This window comes from Perissodus microlepis, chromosome 9 (genome assembly GCF_051167445.1).
Source record: "Perissodus microlepis isolate ML-2025 ecotype Zambia chromosome 9, ASM5116744v1, whole genome shotgun sequence".
Lineage (NCBI taxonomy): Eukaryota > Metazoa > Chordata > Actinopteri > Cichliformes > Cichlidae > Perissodus > Perissodus microlepis.
The window spans coordinates 22,877,885-22,905,017 of record NC_140469.1 but is presented as its reverse complement, the minus strand read 5'-3'; the positions used below and the strand labels follow the sequence as shown (position 1 = coordinate 22,905,017).

Here is a 27,133-nt window from a genome sequence, read left to right as displayed (position 1 = left end):
GTCATGTTTTGTAGTTCATCTGAGGTTGTACTTGCCCAAATTTAAGACCTGATAGAACTGGATGATTTTTATTACATCCTGATATGTAAAACCTCAAAACCTTTTTCTTAACACAACTGCATCCATCAGCGCTGTGTCTCATTTTACTGCCTTAATGATCATGTGCTACATTTATGACCGAAGGTGACTGAGCACTAAATTGCTTATATTTTATGATTAACATATGAGACAGTTGTTCTTTGTCAGCGTTCAACAAGCAGTTCAGTGAGTTCACTGTAAGTGGGTTATCTTGTTATTTGTATTTCACAGTTATATACAGCCAATAGGTGATGTTCAGTCTGTGACATCACCAGCAATGTATATACAACACACTAAGTCCATTAGGTCATCTTCCATCCAGGTGGATTACAGCACAACTGATATTTTATTATCATTCCCTGAAAGTCCTATTATGAGCACTTATGCTTCATGAATTGGTCTCCCAGGGTGAAAAGGTTTTTGTGGAGTTTGACTGTAAGATCCCAAGGAATCTGATTGAGAACATTCAGCAGGAAAGGCCTAAACCGAGTGAATTCTGCAGTTTTCCAGCAGGAACAACACCACCTGAATCAACTGGCAGATTTGCCTCCCTGCACAGAGGTAGGTTAAAGTAATCTAATATGTTAAGAAATGAACTGCTTTTCATAATTTTTGTAGTCACTCTGAAATGGCCCTATGTTTGAAAATAAAGCAGGGTTGTTGTTATCTAATATAACATGGACTTGATAAGAAAAACCTTCAGTGACAGTTAATGGGTTAAATTGAACCATGCATCATAAATTATTTAGACTCATTTCCATGGAACATTGTGCTAACTGATGGAGGTTTATTATGTTAAGAGGCCATATTTGAGTAGTCCAGTGTTTGGAGCACTTGTTTTATTTTCAAAAGGTAAAAAAAACCTAAACCATCTTTGGAAAAGCGTCAAAATAGTACGTCTCTGTTTTAATACAAATTAGGAGCAGCAGTGTAATTTCATTTGTACCCGCACAGTACAGTGAGTTCACTGTAAGTGGACTCACTGTACTGTGCGGGTGGCCGCACAGTACAGAGATGGTCGGAGGAGAGCGAGGAGGCTCTTAAGAATTGTTTTGAGTCGACTGTGTGGGAGGTGATCTGTGACAACCACGGAGAGGACATCGACAGCCTGGTGACATGCATTACGGACTATATAAACTTCTGTGTGGATAACACCATGCCTACCAGGACTGTGCGGTGTTTCTCCAACAACAAACCGTGGATTAACCCAGAAATTAAAGCCGTCCTTAAGCAGAAGAGGAGGGCCTTCAAATCCAGGGACAAAGAGGAGTTAAAAAGGGTGCAGAGAGAGCTGAGAGGACTGATAAGGAATGGGAAGGACAGCTACAGGCAGAAGATGGAGAACCAGCTTCAACAAAACAACGTTGGTGAAGTCTGGAGAGGCCTCAGAATCATCTCAGGCCACAAAGGTCAGAACTCTCTGCCTGGGAGGGATGTGAGGTGGGCAAATGAACTGAAACATTTCTTTAATAGGTTTGATTCAGCCATGAGGCAGTCTTCAACATCGGCTACAGACTCACCTACCCCCACTACTGCTGTCTCACCTCTGACACCTCAGACACTTCACACCTCCTCTACTCACCCTGCTCACTCCTCCCCACCCCCAACAACAGCATCCAATACACACTCAACACAAGGCTCCAGCCTGTCTCTCTCAACCACCCAGGTTAGGAGGGAACTGAGGAGGATTAAAGCCAAGAAGGCAGCGGGTCCAGAGGGCATCAGCTCAAGGGTGGTCAGGTCCTGTGCAGACCAACTGTGTGGGGTGATGGAGCACCTCTTCAACCTGAGCCTGAGGCTGAGGAGTGTCCCACAGCTCTGGAAAACCTGTGTTGTACCAGTGCCAAAGACTTCACGCCCCTAGGACCTCAACTGATACAGGCCGGTGGCTCTGACATCCCACCTGATGAAGACCCTGGAGCGGCTGGTCCTAGCTCAGCTTCGGCGCGTGGTGAGCTCATCGCTGGACCCACTTCAGTTTGCCTACCAACCTGGCATTGGGGCGGATGATGCCGTCATTCACCTCTTACATCGTTCCCTCTCTCACCTGGAGACCGCTGGGAGCACTGTGAGAATCATGTTCTTTGATTTCTCCAGTGCCTTCAACACCATTCTTCCCACGGTCCTGAAGGACAAGCTGGAGAACGCAGGAGTGGACCATCACCTCACTACATGGATTCTGGACTACCTCACCGACCGACCACAGTATGTGAGAACTCAGGGCTGTGTGTCGGACAGGGTCGTCTGCAGCACGGGGGCCCCACATGGAACGGTTCTGGCTCCGTTCCTCTTCACCATCTACACTGCAGACTTCTCCCACAACTCCACCCAGTGCTTCCTGCAGAAGTTCTCTGATGACTCTGCAATAGTCGGCCTCATCACTGATGGGGACGACAAGGAGTACAGAGAACTGACCCAAGACTTTGTGGACTGGTGCCAGCTGAACTACCTCCAGATCAACACTAGTAAAACCAAGGAGCTGGTGGTAGACTTCCGCAGGCACAAGCATCCTCCACTGCAACCACTGAACATCCAAGGTATGGACATCGAGGCTGTGGACAGCTACAGGTACTTTGGTGTTCATCTGAACAATAAACTGGACTGGACTCATAACTCAGACGCCCTCTACAGGAAAGGGCAGAGCAGGCTGTACCTGCTGCGGAGACTCAGGTCTTTTGGAGTGAAGGGACCACTCCTGAAGACCTATGACTCTGTAGTGGTCTCAGCCATATTTTATGGTGTGGTCTGCTGGGGCGGCAACATCTCTGCCGGGGACAGGAAGAGACTGAACAGGCTGATCCGAAGGGCCAGCTCTGTTCTAGGATGCCCTCTGGACTAGGGCTGGGCGATATGACCCAAAATTCATATCTCGATATTTTTTAGCTGGATGGCGATATAAGATATATATCTCGATATTTTTTTAAAGCCATAAAGTAAGAACAAAAAGAAAGTTCTTAGTCAAAGCTGTGTCCCAGATGTCACACAGGCACTTTTATTAACATACAGCATAGATGTACATGAAAAAAACTACTCAAAAATAAATTATGAGCATTTATTAAAAATAATGCTCCATAAATAAAAGAAAAGTATGTTGTTTTTGTCCATAACAAAAAGCTCACAATTGCGCAGTCAAAATGTAAACTAAAAGACGCTGAGCATAATAACATAGGCAGATTTCACAGCTGCTCTGTTCCCAACTTCTACTGCGTGACTGACAGCCTGGAGTTTGAAATCCGCTTCAGGTGCCATTTATGGTCCTTATACACACACAATACGGTAATATTACGTTGAAGCACAGTGCGTATTACTACGCGAGGCTCCTCGGTAGCCATAATGCTCCGACAATCCATCAAGCGGTGCAGCTCCGTAGCTTACCAAAGTTGTACTAAAACATTTTTTGAGAGATTGCTGAGCGCCGTGTTCCACAACCAAGCACAACCAGAATTCATACATAAGGCGCGCTATCAACTTTTGAGAAAATGAAAGGATTTTAGGCTGTGCAGCCCCTGTGGGCTGCATGGCGTTAGCGTGGTTAGCTTGTTAGCGTGGTTAGCTCGTTAGCACGTTGACGCCGTCCAGCCCCACGCACGGAGCGATGCGCAGTAACTCGTTAACGGAGATTTGCCGTGTTCATCTTGTCGCTGCCTGCAGGTGAAGCTATGGGGGAGGAGGGGGAGTTGTGCTCAGTGAAGGAGAGGCGAGGCGGAGTAACGTTGCGTAAAGACAAAAGTGGACGAAAGAGAGGCAAACTTGTGGCTCCACAACTATAATTATAACGTATATATCGATATAAAGGATATGGTCACATCTTATATCTCGTATAAAAATATATCGATATTTTTAAAAAAACTCGATATATCGACCAGCCCTACTCTGGACCCAGTGCAGGTGGTGAGTGACAGGAGAATGGCGGCTAAGGTGTCATTTCTGTTGGACAACATCTCCCACCCCATGCTGGAGACTCTGACAGCACTGAGCAGCTCCTTCAGTGGCAGGCTGCGGCACCCACGATGTGGGACGGAGAGATTTCGTAGGTCTTTCCTCCCCACTGCTGTCAGACTCCACAACAAAGACTTCAACTGATCAAACCCACACAAACCCACACATGTGCAATAAGACTGCTATATGTGCAATTCTTTTTCTGACAAAGTTGTACATTTGTATTTTCTTACTCAGTTGTATATAGCATTTGTATTCTATTTTATTCTATTGCATTCCAGTGTTTTCTAATTTCTGCTACATAACTTTGCACTTTTGCTGTAACAAAACAAATTTCCCACCTGTGGGACTAATAAAGGTCATCTTATCTTATCTTATCTTATCTTATCTTAAGCAACACTTCATGAAGTGTGAAATTGCCAAACAAACGTTTATATGACTGTATTGATAGGCGCACATTTGTGAAACAGATAAGCAGATCTAAATGAGATACGGGGCCATACCCGTCAATGAGAGCAGCCTTGGCTGTGCGGGATTTACCCGGCTTGTTGTCATCAGGATCATACCAGCTGCTTAAGTCAAATCTCTCTTTGGGAATTGGCACAGAGCAGTTTCTCCCGTTCACCAGAACCTTCCAGAAATTGTCAAGCCCCTCTCCTGTTTTTGGGGAGAAAATACATATAAAACACTTTTTAAACGTTATGTAACTATAGTGAAAGATTTTTCACTGTTCCTAATATACTATTTGGGGAATGGTACAGTTTTTGCCTGTGTATACCACCATTTGTGTCTTTTTAAGAATCTACTAGATTAAGCCTAGCAATGCCTCCTTCACCTCAGGAACAAATCTTTTGGGTGTTCCAGTGGACAGCTATCAAGTTTTTTGTAACAACCTGTCAAATTACTTTTGAGCCTCTGAAAATGACTGCAGTTCCTAAACAATTCATCTAATACTTTTGTCAAACCCCTTTAATCAAAGCTGAAAGTCTGCACTTTCATAATCTTGACTGATTTCAAATCCACTGTGGTGGTGCACAGATGCAAAAACACAAAAATGTCCATGTCTAAAAACTTCTGGATCTGACTATACACCATGTGATGCACTTAAATCAAATTGGGTAGTAAAATAATAACAGACAGACAGAAACTTCCTAAAGTGTCCTCACCGCCTGGAAAATTGCATCCAATTCCCACCACTGCAATGCTGTCTTCAGTTTCTTCCATTGTGACAGAAAATCACTGAAAAATAAATAAATAAAAAAACAGAAATCTTTAGTCTGTCAGCATGCAATCGCCATGGCAGCAGATCAGAAAAAAGTGGAGCGAGTTATTGAGTGAAACAGTGTAGTTAGTCCAGTTTAGTCATGCACCACTGTATCCTTACATCCATCCCGTTGGCAGTTTCCCTCACTGATGGTATCACTGCTGGACTTGCCGTTCTTATAGCCAGCTTCTTTTCTTTATCAAACATTAATGATTCATGCTATACGTGGCCATGGAGATGAAGGACTTCAGTGCACACATTTATGGTCCCTCGCAAATGATTAGACCACGTTTAATGGGCAAGTCAATATGTTTTATAATAGCATGGCCTTATCACAGTTTCAGTTTAACTAATTATCATGTTTAAAATCCTGGAAACATCTGGAAATGGTTAAAAAAAAGACATTTTACACTAACTCATATTGTTAATAATAAGACAAGTAAGTAATAAGTAAGCCATAAGTGTTATTACATATACAATATTACAATGTGCATACCACAGTACCCACATAGCAAGCAGGTCTGGCCCGGATCCGGTATCAAGCCGGCACTCCTGGCTGACTTCTGGCATGATAAGACATATGTCATCCAGATATGGGCCAGGCCTGGCATAGATGGCACTGTCTAGTGATGGCATGCCACATCTGGTCCGATTGTGCTTTGGTGTATGTGGCCCAGGCTCATAGAAAACAGGTCTGGCATCAAGCTGGCACTTCTGACTGACTGGTGTCATGGCAGGGTGTATGTCAACCAGATATGGGCCAGGTCTGGCAATGATGGCACTTTTATATGGCATTTATGTATTTTAGTTAGAAGACCCAAATGCCATGTTGCAATACTATACTGCTATGGTGGCCAACGTTTCAAATGCAGATTTGACAGGTTTGTGAGTGTACACTTTATCTGTAAGTGTCACAGAAATGGCTTATGTATAAAGAAGTTTAATAGATGGTTCCAGCAGTTAAAATGTTCTTGCTTGTACATTTCTGTGGTCAATATTGTAAGGGTGTGTTTATCTTGTCACAAAGAACAAGTTTTGTTACACCGCTATTATCGCGAGGTTTGGGCGTGATAGTATAGGCTGTGAGCCCACGTTTAATAATCACGCTAAGGAGTTCAGCGAGCTATCTGCAAAGGCCTGGTTAGTCTACCAGCGGTACAAGGTATTTGTCATTTGCCATAACTGTATTGTAATATTGTGAATATTTGTAATGTATGGTGTTCTAATTATTTTATGTTTTAATTTAGAATGAACAAGACTGTAAAGGTATTCTTCTAGGACCTCCGAAGTGGCAGGCGGCCACGAGGTAATTTTTTGTTGTTAAAGCACAAGTGTTACTTTTGATAGACTGAAGCGCTTAAAGCCTTTGTGTTTTATGTTTGTAGTTTCATGGCGTTCAATAAATGCAGCGAAGCGCCCGTCTTGAAGAAGCCGTGCCTGTGTTGTCATTTTGGAGTTATAGTGAAAACTCGCCCTAGCCAGTGCCGGTGAGAAGCTAATTACGAAGACGGCAGCTGCAGAGAGTGACGGTGAAGTGAAGCGACACAAGAGGGCGCCATTGCATAAGCTCACCGTTCTTGAGCAGCCAAGCACAGCGGCAACAAAGTTGTACAACTGGAGTAAGGTGGAAATTAATAAAGGACAGTGTTAAAGGTAGAATAATAGTGGTTTAAGTCAAGTTTAAAGAGCCACAATAAGTTTCTATAACACATTTGTCAAAGTTCTACTAATTTCTACTGTACTTCAAGGTGATGCTTTGTAGTTTGTTGAATAGTTCTGTGTGCTTGCTTAAGGTCAAAGTTTGAGTGAAGTTTACAAGGTCCTTTAAGAAAAGGTGCACTTAAAGTATACAGTATTTGAAATCTGAACACAGTGCGCTCAATGACATTTAACTTGACTCCCGAGATGGTTGACAAAGATCTCGAAGAGCACCATGCTGTACCACTTACCGAAGTGGAAGAAAATGATGATGAACAAATTACAGAACTACAGACTGTTCGTAAAAGTGAAAGAGTAAGAACACTAACAGAAAAGGGTAAAGAGCTTCAAGAGAAGAAACTCAAAGGCCTCCAACACAGATATGCTGTTGTTTTTGAAAAATTGAGATATGAAGCAAGATTGAGCAAGGTAATATTAAGAAATGAAGTTTCCAAGAGTGAATTGAATGAGCTCATCAACAATGTAAATGTTGCCTGCAAAGATGTACAAACCATTTATGAACAAATACGGCAAATACAAACTCCTGATGCAGATGAAAGACGCAAAGTGGATGCATGTACATCACTTTCCTCGTTCATTGTCAGAAGAGCTGAAAAACACTTACAAGGAGACCTTGCAGATGGTGATGAAGAGCCATGGCCAGATGTTGGATCATGCTTAGGATCTGAAAGTACTAAATCAAGGTCAAAATCACGAAGGTCTAAAAGTGGTTCAAGCCAGTCATACTCACAAACAATCAAAAGAATAGAAGCAGAGGCTGAGGCAGCTGCGTGTCAGGAAATATTAGCAGTAATGGAGGATCAAGAAAGGGAAGCAGCTGAACTAAAAAGGTTGGAACTTGAAAACTTGGAAAGGCAACAAACAATGGAGGAGCAGCGCAGAAAGATTGAACGCTTGGAAGAGGTTAAAAAATTTAATGCTGCAAGAGCTAAAGTAAAGGTTTATGCAGAAGCTGAAAGTATTTCTGAAAGGTGTAGTTTAGTGCGCAGTATCAAAACTGAGAGCGAGACCTCAGCAATCCCTGCTCCACCACAAGTTCCCTCTCAAGCTCCAAATACAACCCAAGCCCATAATGCCACAAGCCCTGCATTTGTTCCACATACTCCCACAGTCATAAACCAATCCCAACAAAATCCTGGTGTGCAACCTAAGGGCACCACAGGCCAAGCAGTAAACGCATCAAGTCCGCCATTTATCCCTAAAGCAACACAAGCTGCCGCTTCAGCAACTCATCCACAGCCAAACTTGGATCTAGTCAGCATACTAGCAGACGCAATAAGTGCTAATCGTCTTCCAACTCCGGAACCTGCACTGTTCTCTGGTGATCCTTTAAAGTTCAAGGACTGGCAGTTGTCATTTGAGACCTTGATTGAAAGAAAAAACATTCCAAAGAACGAAAGACTCTATTATCTCAGGAAGTACCTTGGTGGACCCGCAAAGAGAGTGGTTGAAGGATTTCTCCTAGTGGGCACAGATGAAGCGTATGATGCAGCTTGGGAAGTGCTGGAAAGGCGCTTTAGAGATCTGTTCACTATAGGAAAATGCTTCAGAGACAAACTTCACAGTTGGCCTAAAATAAGCTCCAATGGATGGAAGTGAGTTGAGAGAGTTTGCTGACTTCCTTAGAAGTTGTGAAGCTGCGATGCCACACATAAAGACATTAGGGGTTCTCAATGACTGTATGGAAATTCAGAAACTCTTGCTGAAACTTCCAGACTGGTTGACAACAAGATGGAATCGCGCAGCGATGAAAATAAGAAAAACCCTTAATGGAGAGTATCCATCATTTCACATGTTTACAGATTTTGTATCAACTGAAGCAGACTTAGCATGTGACCCCATAGCTTCAATGCAAGCACTCAAGGGTTTGGAAATCAGTAAACCCAAACACTCACGCAACCAAGTCGTTCAAGCTAAAACATTGACGACAACTTCAAGTCACTCAACCAGCTCAAGTCACATAAATCCCATGACCTGCCTTTACTGCAAAAGAAATGGTCACACTCTGGATAAATGCTTCAAATTCATGGAAAAATCAGTCCAGGATCGTATCAAGTTTGTACAAGCAGAAAGGCTGTGTTTTGGATGTTTAAAGGGGGGACATCATTCTAAGAAGTGTGATAAAAGGAATACGTGTGAGAAATGCCAGAAGAAGCATCCCACGTGTCTGCATGATGACAAGTTTGTAGAGCGTAAAAGGATAATGCCTGCAACGAATGATAACTCTCAAGACAAGGACGAAGGAGATGAACCAGCAACTGCAATCTCTAATAGGGTAACTCAAGTAACTTCGAGCACACTGACATCCTCCATTCTACCTGTCTGGGTTTCGTCAAAAAATCACCCAGACAGAGAAGTTCTAGTATATGCCCTCCTCGATTCTCAGAGCGATACATCCTTTATCTTGGATGAAGTAGCCCGGATCTCGACACAGATAAGAGTAAGGCTCATCTAAGACTATTGACCATGTCCGCCAAGTCAACAGTCATACCATGTGAGAAACTGGTAAATCTTCAAGTTAGAGGCTACAAGCAGAAAAAGAGAATTACATTGCCACCGGTCTATACAAGAGAGTTCATCCCTGTGAACAGATCACACATCCCGACGTCTGAAACTGCTTTGAATTGGCCTCACCTCGAAAGGCTGGCAGATAGGTTACCTCCAATGCTTGAATGCGAAGTTGGTCTGCTTCTCGACTATAACTGTCAGCAGGCCCTTCTTCCACGGGAAGTCATTGCAGGTGAGGAGAATCAGCCTTACACACAGCTAACTGATCTCGGCTGGAGCATAGTTGGTTGTACGTCTCAAGTTCAAAATCACAATGATGCTGCAATTTCGGACTCAAACATATTGCTTCTCAAGGTAGAAACAGATTCAGCGAAGAGACTATTGAGTTCATCCAAAGAGGTTTTTACGTTGATGACGGACTTGCTAGTGTGACATCAACAGTCGAAGCCATACAGTTGGTAAACGAGTCAAGGGCACTTTGTAAAACAGGCAACCTACATCTGCATAAGTTTGTGTCAAACGACAAAGAAGTGCTTGCAGCTATTCCCCAAGAGGAACGAGCTAAAGCCAAAGACCAGGACATGGCTCTTGGAGAACTCCACATTGAACGTGCACTCGGAGTACAATGGTGCATAGAGGCAGATGAATTCCAATTCAGAGTCCAAGTTAAAGACAACCCATTGACAAGGAGAGGGGTGCTCTCGATTGTTGCTTCAGTCTTTGACCCCCTTGGGTTCGTTGCCCCATTCATATTAATTGGAAAGCAAATACTCCAAAAGTTGTGCAAGGACAAAGTTAATTGGGATGAGGATCTCCCAGATCACATTCTACCACAATGGGAAGCATGGTTGAGAGACCTGCCCAAGTTGGCAGCTCTGAAGATCCCACGAAGCTACTCGCAAGATGCTGACATTGTGCAGTACGAATTGCACAGTTTCTCGGATGCGAGCCTCAGTGGTTATGGCGCATGTTCATATCTCAGAGCAAAAGGTAGAGAAGGACAGGTCAGTTGTGCACTCGTCATGGGCAAGGCAAGAGTTACGCCTATTAAGCAAACAACCATCCCAAGGCTCGAACTGTCATCGGCCGTGACTTCAGTTCGCATCGCAGATGTGATCAAACGAGAACTAGACAGCCAAAATCTACAGGAATATTATTGGACAGATTCACAAGTCGTATTAGCATACATAAACAATGATGCTAAAAGATTTCACACATTTGTCGCCAATCGAATTCAACGAATAAGACAAAGCACAAGTCCTGGGAAATGGCAGCATGTCAGCTCAGAGGAAAATCCAGCTGATCAGGCCTCAAGAGGTTTAAATGCTACTCAGCTGAAAGATTCAAACTGGTTGAAAGGTCCCGATTTTCTTTGGAAACAAGATCTTCCAGTCAAAGAGGAAATGGTGGGAGAGGTTGAAGAAATGGATCCTGAAGTCCGTAAAGGCTATACGCACACTGTACATTCGAAGGAAGCAAACCCAGTGCTAGAGCGTTTAAAGAAGTTCTCCAGTTGGTCGAGAGCTATCAAGACCATTGCCAGGCTCAGGCGATTCATCAAAGAGTACAAGGGTGTTCAACAAAGAACGAACAAAGAGACAGATCTTGAAGAAAGAAAAGACACAGAATTATTTATCATCAAGCTAGTGCAAAGAGACGTCTTTACTGAGGAAATACAGAAGATCAGATCTCAAGGAGAAAATTCTCTGCACAAGCGCAGCAGACTAAAGCAGTTAAATGCCTTTTTGGACAAGTCGGATGTTCTCAGGGTGGGAGGAAGATTATCTCAATCAGCTTTACGCTATGATGTAAAACACCCTGCAATTCTCCCCAAGGAGTCCCATGTGTCAGCCCTACTCGTCAAACACTACCATGAACGTGTACATCATCAGGGAAGAGGGATGACAATAAATGAATTGCGGGCAAATGGCATATGGATTTTAGGATGTGGGAGTGTTGTTTCTTCACGCATTTACCATTGTGTTAAGTGCAGAAGATACAGAAAGGCTACAAATGTCCAACAGATGTCAGATTTGCCAGAAGTGAGAACAGAAACGGCACCCCCTTTCACGTATTGTGGCGTCGACTGTTTCGGGCCATTCATGGTAAAGGAAGGAAGAAAGGAAGTCAAAAGGTATGGACTATTGTTCACGTGTTTATGTTCACGAGCTGTGCACATTGAAACACTAGATGACTTATCGACAGATGCCTTCATGAACGCTCTTCGAGTTCTGATAGCCATAAGAGGTCCTGTCCGGCAATTAAGATGCGACCAAGGGACAGACTTTATGGGCGCCAAAAGAGAACTTTTGGAGCTAATGAAGGATATGGCTCAAGAACCACAAAGAGCTATGGGTTGTGAATTTGTGGTGAACGTTCCGGCAGCTAACCACATGGGGGGCGTCTGGGAACGTCAAATTCGAACAGTACGAAGTGTACCGACAGCGATGCTGGAGAAGTTCTCAAACAGACTCGATACAGCTAGTCTAAGAACACTGCTTTACGAGACAATGGCCATCATTAACAGCAGACCTTTAAGTGTTGAGTATCTCAATGATCCCTTGGGACCTGAGCCACTAACTCCCAATCACATATTAACGATGAAATCTTCGGTTATTCTTCCACCTCCAGGAGAGTTTTGCAGAGAGGATTTGTACTTGAACAAAAGATGGAAAAGAGTACAATTTCTAGCAAATGAGTTTTGGCAAAGGTGGAGGCGAGAGTATCTGTTAAATCTCCAGCGGCGACAGAAGTGGCAGAATGTCTCACGAAACCTGCGAGTAAATGACATTGTGATACTGCAGGATGATAATGCTCCAAGATGTAAATGGAAACTTGCTCTAATAGTAGAGGCTATAGAGAGCTCAGATGGCAAGGTTCGAAAGGTGAAGCTCAAGACCAGTGAAACTACCTTTGACAGGGGGAAACCACGGACAAGGCTGATATATCTGGAAAGACCTGTTCACAAGGTAGGGACTTTACTGGAGACTGACATGCAAGGTGAACCAGACTCTAATGTTGACACTCATTAGAAAATCACATTGCAAACTGTGGCGGAGGTGTGGTCCCGGGCGCGGCTGCAGGGGAGGAGTGGTGCAGTGAGCTCAACGGGGCGGTGCTGGAGATGCCGGTGAGAACAGCTGATGGCGATTTGGACTGATGGTTTTTTCCTTCCCTTTTTATAGTGAGACGGAGAGGAGCGGAGGGAGAGGGAAATCAGCTGGGACCGACTGGGTTATGACTGTGTTCAGTCATAACCCAGGGAAAACTATAAATAAATGTGGAATCTGGTGATAAAGACCTGTGGGTGTGTGCACCTGTGTGTAGTGCATTTCACACAAACAATGAGTGATTTTGGTGGGAGTGTAAGTGTCACAGAAATGGCTTATGTATAAAGAAGTTTAATAGATGGTTCCAGCAGTTAAAATGTTCTTGCTTGTACATTTCTGTGGTCAATATTGTAAGGGTGTGTTTATCTTGTCACAAAGAACAAGTTTTGTTACACCGCTATTATCGCGAGGTTTGGGCGTGATAGTATAGGCTGTGAGCCCATGTTTAATAATCACGCTAAGGAGTTCAGCGAGCTATCTGCAAAGGCCTGGTTAGTCTACCAGCGGTACAAGGTATTTGTCATTTGCCATAACTGTATTGTAATATTGTGAATATTTGTAATGTATGGTGTTCTAATTATTTTATGTTTTAATTTAGAATGAACAAGACTGTAAAGGTATTCTTCTAGGACCTCCGAAGTGGCAGGCGGCCACGAGGTAATTTTTTGTTGTTAAAGCACAAGTGTTACTTTTGATAGACTGAAGCGCTTAAAGCCTTTGTGTTTTATGTTTGTAGTTTCATGGCGTTCAATAAATGCAGCGAAGCGCCCGTCTTGAAGAAGCCGTGCCTGTGTTGTCATTTCGGAGTTATATTATCCAAAACCTAGTGACAGTTTACTCATGTTTACCACTGTGTGGCTGTAGCTCAGGAGGTAGAGCAGGTCACCTACTGATCGGAAGGTTAGTGGTTTGATCCCTGGCTCCTCTAGTCTGCATGTCAAGAGTGTGAATGTGTATAAATGTAGTTGGGGAGCAACAGAGTTTCGTCATGTTACTTTTGCACTATTATGCTCCGGCACATGTTGTTATTACATTGCTTGATTAAGGTACACATTAGGCTGACATCTAGGCCAGCACAGGGCCAGCAGTGTGTCTGCACACAATGTGCTTACACATGGCCCACATACCACAAAGAATGACGGTCCTTTGGTGTCCCAGATAAGGTTTACCAGAGGTAATCCACACATGGGCCAGCACAGGACCACCAGTGTGTCTGCAACTGGCCTTGTGCTGGCCCATGTGTGGGCCCCCTCTGGCAAACGAGATCTGGGCCACCAAAGGGTCGTTATCTTTGCGGTATGTGGGCCATGTGTAAGCACATTGTGTGGGCCAGATCGGGCCCATACCAATTTTGCTATTTAGGTATGTTAAGTGATTGTACATAACTTTGTTGATTACTTGATTAGATAAGTTAAGGTCATAGTAGATATTCAAAGCCAAGAATGTCCAGGAGTAACAATATCTCTAAGGTAACTTTTGAACTGAAATAGTTTCTAATAATACCACAGAACAAATAGCTTACTTATTAGGATGATGTTTATTAAATGCTGCATGTCAAAGTTCCTCTTATTCACTCAAAATGATCACAGTTGACCTAATTATAAATTAATACAAATACAAATTTACGGAAATTTAAAATATGAAGTTAAATGTTGAGCAGCATAAGATTCTTTAAAACAATGAATAATTATTTATTTTTTCCCCCAAGGCCTTGGTCTATGTCAAGAGATTTTTGTTTTTATATAATTTGATCAGCTTCATGAAATGTGCTTTTCTGTTTCTAAGCAATCTAAATGTCTATGTGACTTCTCACCTAATAACTTCTATGATGAACTTATACAGCTACTAAACCACTTCCTGTTTTTAGAGAACAGTTAGATGTAGAGAAGAAAAACCGCAGCTCTTTCCGAGAACATGCAGATGTAGAAAAGGGGAAGAACCTGTTGCTCTGAGTGACGTTGTTATTTTTACACACACACACACACACACACACACACACACACACACACACACACACACACACACACACACACACAGACATAAGACCTATAAATAAACTACGCAGGCAGACGCAGAGTGCAGATCTCAGTGACTGTCCACGCGTGTAAAGACGACTGCAGTGTTTGTGTTTTCTAACTCAGGTGTCTTAGCTGAAGAATTACAGGGTGATTTAAAGAAATCCCCTGTCATTTAAATTGGTCCTTCGAGCTTAGCGATGGAAACAACAGACACGTTTCTGTGACTCCAATGGTCTGACTGCTGTATCCTGACGTCGTGGGGAAGCCAGCACCGAAGTCTGTCGACAGCCCTCTCTAGGTAGAGGTGAAAGACCTGGGACGTAAAAATTCGGGTTCAGGCCGGTGAAGTCTGGTCCACGGCGTTGGGATCCAGCCAAGACAATTTGAACAACCAGCAAAACACAACTGAGGGTGAGAAAACACTGTTTGGTGCGCAAAATGAGTTGGAAGTAGCAGTAATTACTTCAGGAAATGCGCAAAATGAGTTGGAAGTAGCTGTAATTACTTCAGGAAATGCGCAAAATGAGTTGGAAGTAGCTGTAATTACTTCAGGAAATGCGCAGAATAAGTTGGAAGTAGCTGTAATTACTTCGGGAAACGCGTAAAATAAGTTGGAAGTAGCTGTAATTACTTCATGAAACACGTGAAATAGGTTGAGTTCGCCGAAAGGAACTAAGTTTAGAGTGGTTCTAGAGGTAGCCGTCAAATACTTCGTGACAAATAAGGTTTAAGTTCGCCACAAGGAACTGTGTTTAGAGTGGTTTTAGAAGTGGCCGTGAAAAACTTCGTGACAAATTCGCGTGCAAATGTCTATCTGTGTGTATGTGTATGTGTTTTGGAAGTAAGTTGATTTTACAGCACAATACGTTGCTGAACTACTTCCATTGTTTTTATTGTTTTCTTTGCTGAGGCTCACGTACTGGTGACAACGGGAAAGGTTGAGTTCCGTCTCATAAAACTGACACCGCTCCGTGAATAGCGCGGAGTAGAAGGGCGTGTCAGCCACCACCCTGAAGTCAAGCGTGCCAGTGACGGCCCAGCAAAATCTTTGAGAATGGAGAATAAACAAGAAAAACTTACACCTGATGAGAAATGTTTAGAAAGACAACAAACCAGAGCAGGACTAATTCAAAAGAAAGACAGAGGAATGCATATTAGAACAGCAAGAAGCTTTAGTACTGCATGCTGGAGGTGTGGAAAAGAGGGACATTTTGTACGTGACTGTAAGAAACAAAGAAGCAGTTCAGACTAGGAAGAACATAATAATCCCTCATCAAGTAAAAGATTAGAGATCAAAGTTTAAAAAGGGCTGGATACAGACCCAACTGAATACATATAAATACAAGGAGAAAATAAAATAAACAAAAGGCTAAATTACATTAGAGTTTATTTTTAACATATTCAAAATAATAATAGCAAGGATAACAACCTGTAAACTGATATTAACAATGAAACATAGTTTGCATGACGACCATGTACAGAATGTATGGAATGAATGAAAGCAAATAATTCACACGAAAACCTATTAAATAAAACAGAGAGATGCATAAGGTACATTAAGGTTGTGTCATTGTTCAGCCAAGGAAAGTGTGTGAAAAGGTAAATGTCTCCAGCTTGGGAAATCGTGAAACTGCAGATCACCTGAAGCCCTTGATGGATACAAAATAAAACATAAATAAAATACTATAATAAACTGCCTGGTTCGCCATGCAACAGAGAACGAATGTGACTGAAGGTTGGATCTGTTATGAGGCAAACAGAAGACCGGTCTAAAAAGGTAGGCACAAACCTGTTCAGAGAAAAAGCAAATCTGTGCAGATTGGATGAATTCTAAATTATCTGTTTGCTGAGTAAGATGATCCTAACTATTAAATTGGCTCAGTAGTAGTATAGTGGTATACACTAATAAAATATTGTAATATACTATTGCTGTTATATATATATAAAAAAGATGATAACATTAGTGCTGATATAATATTAATCATAAGTGGCACCTTGGTCAGTTATGATGTGAGGTGGATAATTGTTATGAAGTAGTCTGCATCAAGCTTAAGGTTGCTCAAGCTCAGTAGAACGACACATGAGATGAAGATAACGAAGAAAATAACTAAACTGATGAAGTGCATAGAGGCACTTGACCCGCTTGAAAACCTGTCATCCTCGATGAGACTTTGCTGAGATATAGAACAAACCTATAATAACAACCAATAAGCCAAACCCTGTAGCTAAAGCTAAAGCTACAGGATTGAGAAGCTGAATTAAATATGTGGACACGGCTAAGCTGATGAGCATGTTACACATTTTCTTTTATTTTTTATTTATTTGTTTTTTAGAGCAGAAGCTGCATGCTATTAGAAGCCAACACATGCAGCTGTCTGTGAGCTCAGTTTTTTTCCCTCACACTTCTGCTTTGTTTCAGTGGCAGCATTTTTTCTTTTTCTTTTTGTGTCCTGACTCATGTATGTTTTTTGTTTTTGTTTGATTATTTTATTTTGTTGGTTTGGAAACGAATTTGTGGCCATACTTGTGGATCACAGTGACACATAGTGATTAGGCATATGATTTACAAATGCCTAGTTTTAGAGCTGTGAGCTATGTGCTGTGAGTAATGCAAAGTTAAAAATATATATATATATATATATATATATATATATATATATATATATAAACCCTAACTTAAAAGTTTGAAATATGTAAGATGTGTGAGATATGTGAAAACTTTGAAAAACTAGAAATTATCTAAAATGCCTTAAGTGAAAATGTAGTGTTGCATCTATAGAGAAGAAAAAAGAAGAAGAAGCATTCGGTTATTTAAAAATAGGCATTACAGACAAATACAGTTTTAGCATTGCCTGACTATGATAAGCCTTTCTTCTTACATGTAGATGGAGGAGCAGGTAATATGAAAGCAGTATTAACACAGGCATTTGGAGAAAAACAACGCCCGCTCGCATCCCTCGTGCGAATTAGACTCTGTTGCGTCAGGGCTGCCTAGATGTGTGCAAACCTGTGCAGCTGCAGCAGAGGCAGTAAAAAAGTTAGCTGACATTGTTTTAGGGCATACTCTGATGATCAGAGTAACCCATGCAGTGACTTCAATTTTAATCTAAGCCAATTTGTCTTACCTGACGCATGCAAGACATCTATCATGTGTTGGAATCTTACTGTCGCAATGACACATTACCGTCCAGAAGTGTGGTTAGCCGAACCCAAGCACACCTGTGGCCTCACCTGAAGAAGGTCATCCACACTGCTGTATGCAAGAATTAGATAAGGAGACAAAGCCAAGTGCTGACATTTACAGCACACCACAGCCGGTTTCAGTAATGTTTTTGTGGACGGCTCAGCGTGTAAGAATAGCCTAGGAGTGATAGAAGCAAATACCACTTGACGTACTTAAGGATGAACAAAAGTAGGATGTTTTAAAGTTTGAAAGTGCTTCTAAGTTAAGAAATGCATGAGTGATGTTATAAGAGTTTGATTAGCCTGTAGAAACAGGAAATATGGCTCTGAGTGCTGTGTGAGTAACAGGAAGTGTGTGTGTGACAGGAACTTTGCATGCCCATAAAAGGAGACTCACTGTGACAAGTGAGCACCCAGAGACAGACTCTAGCCAGATGAAGCAAATGGAGGTTTTAAGAAAAGAAATGAAAATGATATTAATGGTATGGTTTAGTGTGTCAATACAGGTTACAAATAAATAAAGGTGGACTTTTCTCAACCTGGAATTTTGAGTACAGCGGCAAAACCATAGATTAACATAATTGGGAGGAAACAGGCCAGATTTTGGCTTAAAATTTTACAGCTTGACCTCCCACTTGTCCCGATCCTGAGAAGAAACTCAAAGGACAGTTAATCTCCTGATGAAGATCGACAGAACATCGTGGACTTGAAGAATTAACAGCAGGCAAAAAGACAGTGCAACTGAAACCACACTGACGACACCAGCAGCAGGATGGAAGAAATCACGTGATGGAAAATGCCTGGTGAACTGGAGGCTGGTAAGAACAGTGTGACATAACTGTTTAAAGGCACTGAATGTGGTATTTTGCCAGGCTGGGACTTAATCTAAAAGGAAAATACTGAGAAGAAACAGAGAAGAAACAGATTGTGTTTGCTGGAGATTCAAGACAACAAAGGACACTTTGAGAAGGGCACAGGGGCCAGTGGGAAGGTGAAGTCCAGAGGAGTATAATTGGGTTGAAATTGAAGCCTGAACTCATGATGGTGTTTAGAGATGTCCACGTCACAAACAAAGAGGTAAACAAAAAGAAGGTAAAATAAAGAGAGAAAATAACTGACAATTACATTAATGAATAGAAAACACACATATACAAATTGTTACATGTGAAATTATTTTTGGAAAGAATCAGAAGTAAGATAGTTTGAATCAGAACTCAGTGAAAAGATGCATGAATTGATGCAAGTGAACCACTAGACAAATCTGTCAGAGAAACAACTCTGGCAGAATGGATGGCAAAACTACTAGAAAATAGGGATATTGTTTTGAACAATAAACTGCCGTGCGACGCTTCTCCAGTCTCTTGCAGGTTGAAACCAGGCGATTGGGTCCCTATCAAGTATTATTGACTACACCCACAGCCTGTAAAATTGCAGAGAGACCATCTTGGATTCATCAGAGCCACTGCAAGAAAGTAGAGCTTTCTTGCAGTGGAGGGTAAGGGGTGTTTCACCAGGTATCAGTAGGTCCAGTGACGAGGGAGGAGTGCTGATTGAGCTCAGCTCGCACTCTCATTCTCTCCAGCCACTGACCAACTTTAGGCTTACTGATACATTTGGGTGAAACCAACCTCAAGCATGAAGTGTTCTCAGGTGATGACTGGCTTCTTACTACTGGCAATGGCTCTATTCATCAGACTATCCGACCTGGAAGACGGCAGAAACCCATACACAAGCCGAGATAAGAGATGGACACACGACAACTTCCATCTAATGGACATGATACAAGACTAAATCTATCCGTGGATGTAAAGTGCCTGATACAGATACGTGCTTAACAGGACCACAGAGAAAGACTGCTACATCTGCTCACACATAAAGAGCGCATCAAAATACCTGACCATATATGGGAAACACGCTGGAACATGTGCACTAATTCTGATCTCTGATCACACCTTCAGAGTGACTTGTGTAAACTGCACATCAACATCAACATCCTCATCCAGGAAGGAACGCTCTCAGAATTGCTGTAATGCAACATCGTGTAGCACTGGACATGATCCTGGCTGAGAAAGGAGAATTGTGCGTCTTATTCAACACCATGTGCTGGACCTACATACCAGATAATGTACATTCTGTAAACATGGCTTCAGATGCCATAGAAACTGTTGATCGGCGTTGGACTTTTCCTGATTTTATTTTATTTTATTTCATTTTGTTTTGTTTTATTTTATTTGTTTTTATTTTGTTTTGCTTTTCTTTACTTGTATTATACCTTGTTTAAAGGCTGTAATCCCATAGATGATAAGTTTATTACTCACAGCATATGCAGATGTACCCGAACCGATGAAGATCATGAAGTCTTTCTTTTCCTATTTGTAAGATGAAGATGAAGTGCAACTAATGATGTAATAACTGAAAATGCGAAAGACACGTAGTTACTTACTGATGACTAGTACATTTCATTCTCTGTTCAACACGAGGGAATGTCAAGAGATTTTTGTTTTCATATAATTTGATCAGCTTCATGAAATGTGCTTTTCTGTTTCTAAGCAATCTAAATGTCTATGTGACTTTTCACCTAATAACTTCTATGATGAACTTATACAGCTACTAAACCACTTCCTGTTTTTAGAGAACAGTTAGATGTAGAGAAGAAAAACCGCAGCTCTTTCCGAGAACATGCAGATGTAGAAAAGGGGAAGAACCTGTTGCTCTGAGTGACGTTGTTATTTTTACACACACACACACACAGACATAAGACCTATAAATAAACTACGCAGGCAGACGCAGAGTGCAGATCTCAGTGACTGTCCATGCGTGTAAAGACGACTGCAGTGTTTGTGTTTTCTAACTCAGGTGTCTTAGCTGAAGAATTACAGGGTGATTTAAAGAAATCCCCTGTCAGTCTATGAATTGAATTTTTAAGCAACATAAGGAACAATAGACTGGTTTTCCTGGTTAGTGTTATGATCTTATTACCATTATCAAGAAACCACAGCCCCACAAAATTACAAGGTAGAATTGCAGCCAACAAGCATTGTCTTTATTACCCTCCCTTTCTGTTTAATGATTAAATGAATGAAATCCATGATTTTATTAACTTGATCAAAATATTTCAGGGTCTTAACACAGCAAAACATTTAATATTTTGGTACAAGGAAACGCAGACGTTCATAAGTTATTATTAGATGATAAATAATGTGTCTGTCTCAGTAATAAATAATAATAATGAGCTGAATTAATGAAGGATAAAGTAATGTACCCAGTGTGTGAGTTCAGGCTTCAGGCTGGTTTAACCTTTAGCAGGTCCAGTGTTGAATTTGACAGCAAATTAGGATATCGTTTTAGTCATAATTAAGGCATTAAATTATTTTTTGTTTCAGTCGACTAGGCATCACAAGATGATAGCAGAATAAATCTAAATTTGATTCATTTGATTTGAAAAATAAAAAGTGTAAAAGTTTGTCTGTTTTTACCAGCAGGAGTTGCTCCATTTTATTTTCCTTGACATCAAATACGAAATGCGTTGGTAGGTGCGCTCTTCTCCTTACAAATGCTGAAATTGTATTGGATTTCCGTGAGAAGAGCATGGGAATAAATGAGCCCCTCCACCCACACCCCCGTTTCCCGGGAACATATCAAACGTGCCGATCTAATCTTTCTGCACAAGGAAATAAATTCTGATTGGATTGCTTCCAAACTCGCCCCGCCTTTCTACACAAGTTTTGGCATTCCCATAGTGGCTGTCCCCCACCGAGCCGTGGACAAGCTCGAACACCTGCGACCGCAGCAACCGAGGCACCAACAGCTGCAGGAGATCTCTGCCCTGACTGGGGGCCCGCCATCTCCGGTACAGGAGGCCGTCGTGGGTCTCCAGGTTGTTGTACTGGGAGTAGTAGGCCTTCACTTCGGGCTCCTGTCCCGACACCCCCGTCCAGTCTGGGCGTTGCGCCGCCTCCAGCCAGGCCCCCACCTGAACCAACGTCGCGTCGGCCTCCTGCTCCCGCTTCAGCTGCTGCGTGGTCAATGGGAGCCATCCCCCTCCGCTGACCGCGGCCTGAGCAGTAGCCACCCCCAGCGCCTCCTGGGCCCGCTCCTCCTGTCGCAGACAGTAGCGGCACTCGACGGCCATGCAGGGCCGTCTGGAGAGGGCATCAGCGTTGCCATGCTGTCGACCTGCCCGATGCTGGATCTCAAAGTCGTAGACCTGAAGGACCTCCAACCAGCGGGCCACCTGACCTTCTGGGTGTTTGAAGTTCAGGAGCCAAGTCAGAGATGCATGGTCAGTGCGCAGGAGAAACCGGCAGCTGTGCAGGTATGGCCGGAAGTGCCGCACCGCCAGCACTACTGCTAGCAGCTCCCGCCGAGTCACGCAGTAGTTCCTCTCGGCTCGCCCCAGAGCACGACTGAAGTACGCCACCACCCGTTCTCCAGCCTCGTCCTGCTGGGAAAGGACCGCCCCGACTCCTACATTGCTAGCATCAGTGTCCACAATGAAAGGTTGCCGGGCATCGGGGTAGGCCAGGACTGGGGCTCTGGTGAGGGCCTCCTTCAGCTGTGCAAAAGCCGCAGCACAGGCATCCCCCCAGCCAAACAGCTGTCCCTTGTCAGTCAGGCGGTGGAGGGGGCTGGCCATCGTCGCGAACCCCTTGATCAACCGACGGTAGTAGGAGGCTAGGCCCAGGAAGCTCCACAGTTCTTTGACGTTCGAGGGAGTCGGCCAGTCCCGGACCGCAGCCACCTTTGCGGGGTCGGTGGCGATACCTTGAGCACTGATCACATGGCCCAAGAACGTGGTCTCTCTCGCCAACAGCCGGCACTTCGCAGGGTTGAGCCACAGCCCAGCTCCTCGGATGGCACTGAAGACCTTGCTCAGGTGAGACAGTGCACTGTCGAAGTCACCACCGTGCACCAACAGGTCATCCAGGTACACAACACAGCGGCTACGAGGGATGTTCACGAGCACCCTCTCCATCAGCCTCTCAAACGTTGCTGGCGCATTGCAGAGCCCAAATGGCATGACCCTGAACTGCCACAGCCCCTGTCCAATGGTGAATACAGTCTTAGGCCTTGCTTCGGGGGCTAGCTCCACCTGCCAGTAACCGCTGCGTAGGTTGAGGGAGCTGAACCAGCTGGAGCCGGTAACGTAATCTAGGGCCTCGTCGATCCGTGGAAGCGGGTACGAGTCCTTCTTGGTGACTGCATTGAGACGGCGAAAGTCCACGCAGAACCTCGGGCTGCCATCCTTCTTCCCCACCAGAACCACGGGTGCCGCCCATGGGCTATTGGACGGCTTGATCACCCCAGCCGCAGCCATCTCACGGATCTTCTCTTCCGCTACCTGCCGTTTTGAGAGGGGCAGCCGGTGTGGGCGCAGACGGATGGGCTGAGCAGAGCCGGTGTCGATGGTGTGCTGGACCAGACTCGTCTGCCTACAGTCTTTGTCACTGGCAGCAAAGATGTCCACATTCTCGTCCAGGAGGCACCTCAACCGCTGGCGCTGGTTGACGTTGAGGCCTACGCTGCTGCGCTGCCAAAGGTCATCAACAGCCTCGATGGTCTTGGTCGAGGGAGGTTTGTCGGGCTGAGAGGCTGAGAGGCTGAGGCTGAGGCGAGTGGAGATGACCCAGAGCCACCGGCATCCGAAATCTGCTGAGCGGCAGCTGCCCGACGCCTGTCTCGTCTGGTCCCCTCCGCTCCTTGCTTTTGGCCGTGCTGGAGGGCAAAAGTCTCTGCGCCAAGAGTGATAGCCAGCTTTGCGGTGTCAACGCAGGCCCCCCAGCGGGTCAGCAGATCAAGGCCGATGATGCACTGGTCCTGAATGTCAGCACCAGCTCCAGATCCTTCACTCGGATCCGCAACGGTTTCTTCCCCCGCATGTCAGTTCTCTCCCCCGTCACTGTCATCAGCTGGGTGTCGGTGGGTGACCAACCCTTCACAGGCGGCCCGGACGTTCCAGGGAGCACACCAGGTCGTATTAGGGAAATGGTAGACCGTCGCAGTCTGCGGCTCTGATTTGGGGGTAGTTTGGGGGGGGGGACCTGCTGGTTAGGTCACGAGGTGAGCACCAGCTCGGTCCTTTCAGCCTCAAGGAGCGCCTCACGGAGAGTTTGAGGCATGGCCAGGCGGACGTGTTGGCGTAGTCGCTCTGGAAAAAGTCCTCGCAGAAAAGCATGCAAGCTAAGCTCCTCACGGACTGCTGCTGGGAACTCCGGGTAGCTACGACGAGCATACAGCAACACATCCGCTGCAAAGGCGCCCAGGCTCTCCCCCGGCCGACGGCTCCGGTTGGTCAGTTGCTCCCTGCTTTGATCAGTGGAGTGCCGCTGCCCGAATCGCCTCTCGAGTGCCATGGTGAGGGCCTGGAGCTCATGCTGCTCTGCCGGGGCTAGGTCAAGGAGTACCTGCAGTGCATCTCCTTCCAATGCTAGTGCTAGGTGTGTGGCAGCCTCTTCGTTGCTCCAGCCACTATGCCTCGCGGCTAGCCGGACTTGTGAGAGGCAGGGCTCTAGCGGGGTTAGCCCGTTGTATTTCGGTACCTTAGCTGGCGTGGTAGGCATAACTGTTCGCGGTTGGGGGCTCGGCGTGTGGGTCGACAGAGGTAGCCCATGAAGCATTGCCCTAGCGTCTGTCGCGACGGGCCACCGCCGCGGTGCGCTTGCGCCGTCGGGACCCGTCGGGGGACTTACATGGCCACTCGCTTCCTCTCTCTTCAATCGCCAGCTTCCCAAGCAGCGAATGCTCTCCTTGACGGCTTGCTCCAGCCTCCGAATGTCTCTCTCCATTACGGCGAGGGTGAGCAATCCCACTTCTGACACCAATGTGGCGAGCTCAGACAAGGAGGAGACGGAGGTATCGTTTGGTCTTGCTTCCCGTGAGCTAGCCAGGGAGCACAGCCGTTTATTAACACACGCAGACCAGCACACCACAACAACAACAACAAAAGGCACTCTCTCACCCGGAAACACACAGTCGCAGAGAGAGCGTCACCTGTAACCATGGCAACAGAACAACAAACATAACTGTCAAAACAATACCCCGAACAGCCCTGACCCGCTACAATATATGTATATATATATATATATATATATATAGAGTTAAAGATGACATTATGACATTCAGCATTTTCTTTCTCTTTTTAAAAAACTATGATGAGGATAAGAATATTAAAAACAGATCTTTCACTAAAGAATTAAATAAACACTTGCAGGCAGGCAACAAATCATGAAAATCAAAATATGAACTACTGTTTGTACCAAATGCATATGCTCAGAGTTATGGAAAAAATAAATAGGCTCTTAAGATTCAGAGTTCTTGTTAATCAAAGTGCAATGCTGGAAAAATCTATTTAACATCCATTGTGGATTCTGGTTCAGTTGTACGCTGTCTCAAATGGTGACCTTTGAGCCTGTTATAAAATAATCAAGATGAAACCATATCCGTCTTCGCAGTGTTCAAAAAGAGGGAAGCTTTCACATGGTAAGTGTCATCTCAGCTATCATACTGAAGATGGCAGTACAGGACTGAAGCTTGTATTGAAAAAGGTTTCCTTACTCAAAACTTTTCTAAAGAGTTGCCAGCTTCTGTTTAATACCACGTGACATTTCTGTGAGCTATCAGGGTGAAGTTGTGGTGTTTTGAACATGTATTTTATGAAAAAAGCAGAGAAAAATATTTTTGTTTGAGGATTTTATGGCAGATTTTGTGCATGTAGATTTTTGTACACAAATGTGTAGAAATGGTGCAAAATACATCAGCAGGCTATGGATGACATGCAAGAGTAAAAGACACACGATTTCAAAAATTTGACTAAAAAGAAAAAAGTCCCTATCACAAGCTGTAACACAGCCAAGTCCTGAGTAGGGCATAAGTGTTTTGACGGTGTAGTAAAGAGTAGTCACACCTCTGTGTTTTATCTCTATTTGGCAAATATATTAAAGAAAAGCACAAAGTCTCAGCCAAGGCTGGAGGTGACCAATTGAACACTCACCAGGAACACAGATCAGCTTAGACTATGACCTTATTTTGAAATGAACCTGCTTCATAGCAGTGTAACTTAAGCACATGACTAAAACTGAAAGCTCAGATTTTCTTTAAGTCACCTCGATGAGACAAAGTGCTGCTTTAAGTGCAGGTCTCTGATTCCAAGAACAGTTCTTTATAAACATAAATACAGCTTTTCTCACACTTTGCTGCTACATTTGGAACTTTTAACAACTGACAGACATTTGTCATGTAGTATGTGCTCACGGTTTCACAGAGAAAGAACAGTCTGACTTTATTCAGTTTATTCACTAACATGTAGAAAAAAATCCCTCTGTTTTTTTGGGTTTTTTTTTTTTTTTTACCACAAATTGTAGTGTTTTGTTATAAGCTTCTTTTTTGTTTGTTCTCTGACTCAAAAACAACCTCCAAAACAAAACAAACAAATAGAAGAAGACTTACCACAGATAAAGACCCCAGAATCAGACACATTGATCCAAACTGTCAAAGTGAAACAAGTCACTGGAGCCGAGCAGGAAACAAAAACTCAATATTAATGAGTCACTGCAAACCAGACATTCCTGTCGGATCAGTTTCTAACGTTCATTGCTGTACATTCCTTGGTCTGTCTATGAAATTTCCCACTCGTGGGACTAATAAAGGTATCTTAACTTATCAGATAAACACTGAGCATGACAAACACAGGGGCGGTTGACCTTGATTGCATATAGCATCAGATCAGTTCAGAACATGTGTAAACCAAAGAGGTCCTCAAAATGGTTTCAGCAGTTTCTTCTTACCTTCAACAAGGAGCTCATGTTTTTGGTAGCATTTCATTCTGTCTGTAAACACAACAGCTCTAAAAGTTTTGAATGTATTCTGATAAAACTCTGTAGGGTGTAGAACATGATCATGTTAAAACTATTCATTATAATCTGGCTTAAATTCACCGAGGTCTTCAAGGTAGACTTTATGATTTGTTGGTGGAAAACTGACAAAAAGCCTTAAAACTTGAAACTATGATTCTTAAAAGTGTGCTGTGTAATGTCAACATTTTCAAAGCATAAAGATTTGAAATATCATATCAGATTTGACCTCTGACCTCTCCCTAAATCCAACAGATCACCCCGAAGGTCAAAGTAATAATAATGCTATATAGAGCCGATTATATAAACCTCTGTCATCATTGGTACTGACAGCATATATGGAATGATACATGTGGATTTAAAATATCAGGTTGCTTTGGACCTCTGACCTCTTCTTTAGGGTCAAATATGGTCAAACTTTCATAAAATGATTTTCATCTATACTTCAAATTCTGCTCCATTTAT

General features: G+C 43.6%; 2 protein-coding genes across 4 annotated transcripts in view; one reads left to right on the top strand and one right to left on the bottom strand.

The window, feature by feature from the left end:
• Window positions 1-26,627, bottom strand: part of LOC146380532 (uncharacterized) — a 35,623-nt gene extending 8,996 nt beyond the window's left edge. The window contains exons 1-3 of one of the 2 annotated variants that reach the window (XM_084939679.1): window positions 26,265-26,627; window positions 5,184-5,256; window positions 4,521-4,674 (exon numbers count right to left, since the gene is read on the bottom strand). In XM_084939679.1, the coding sequence (XP_084795805.1) occupies window positions 4,521-4,674; window positions 5,184-5,241 (212 nt within the window). In that variant the 5' untranslated portion in view covers window positions 5,242-5,256; window positions 26,265-26,627. Of the gene's footprint in view, window positions 1-4,520; window positions 4,675-5,183; window positions 5,257-21,295; window positions 21,777-26,264 lie in introns of those variants that run through there. The other variant, XM_084939680.1, reaches the window with a different exon arrangement.
• Window positions 544-13,742, top strand: LOC146380533 (uncharacterized). Of its 2 annotated transcripts, none has more exons than XM_084939684.1 (2): window positions 544-639; window positions 6,529-13,742. In XM_084939684.1, exon 2 carries the CDS (start codon window positions 7,163-7,165, stop codon window positions 8,597-8,599), a length of 1,437 nt encoding a protein of 478 aa, XP_084795810.1. In that variant the 5' UTR covers window positions 544-639; window positions 6,529-7,162; the 3' UTR covers window positions 8,600-13,742. The 2 variants fall into 2 exon arrangements, with proteins under 2 accessions (XP_084795810.1, XP_084795811.1); XM_084939685.1 differs by lacking the exon at window positions 544-639 and having other exon boundaries at window positions 4,658-6,587; window positions 6,667-13,742.
• Window positions 26,628-27,133: the final 506 nt, after the last annotated feature.

What these genes read in the sequence shown, in the direction of transcription:
- LOC146380533 (XM_084939684.1), top strand. Translation starts at nt 7,163, where the DNA reads ATGACATTTAACTTGACTCCCGAGATGGTTGACAAAGATCTCGAAGAG.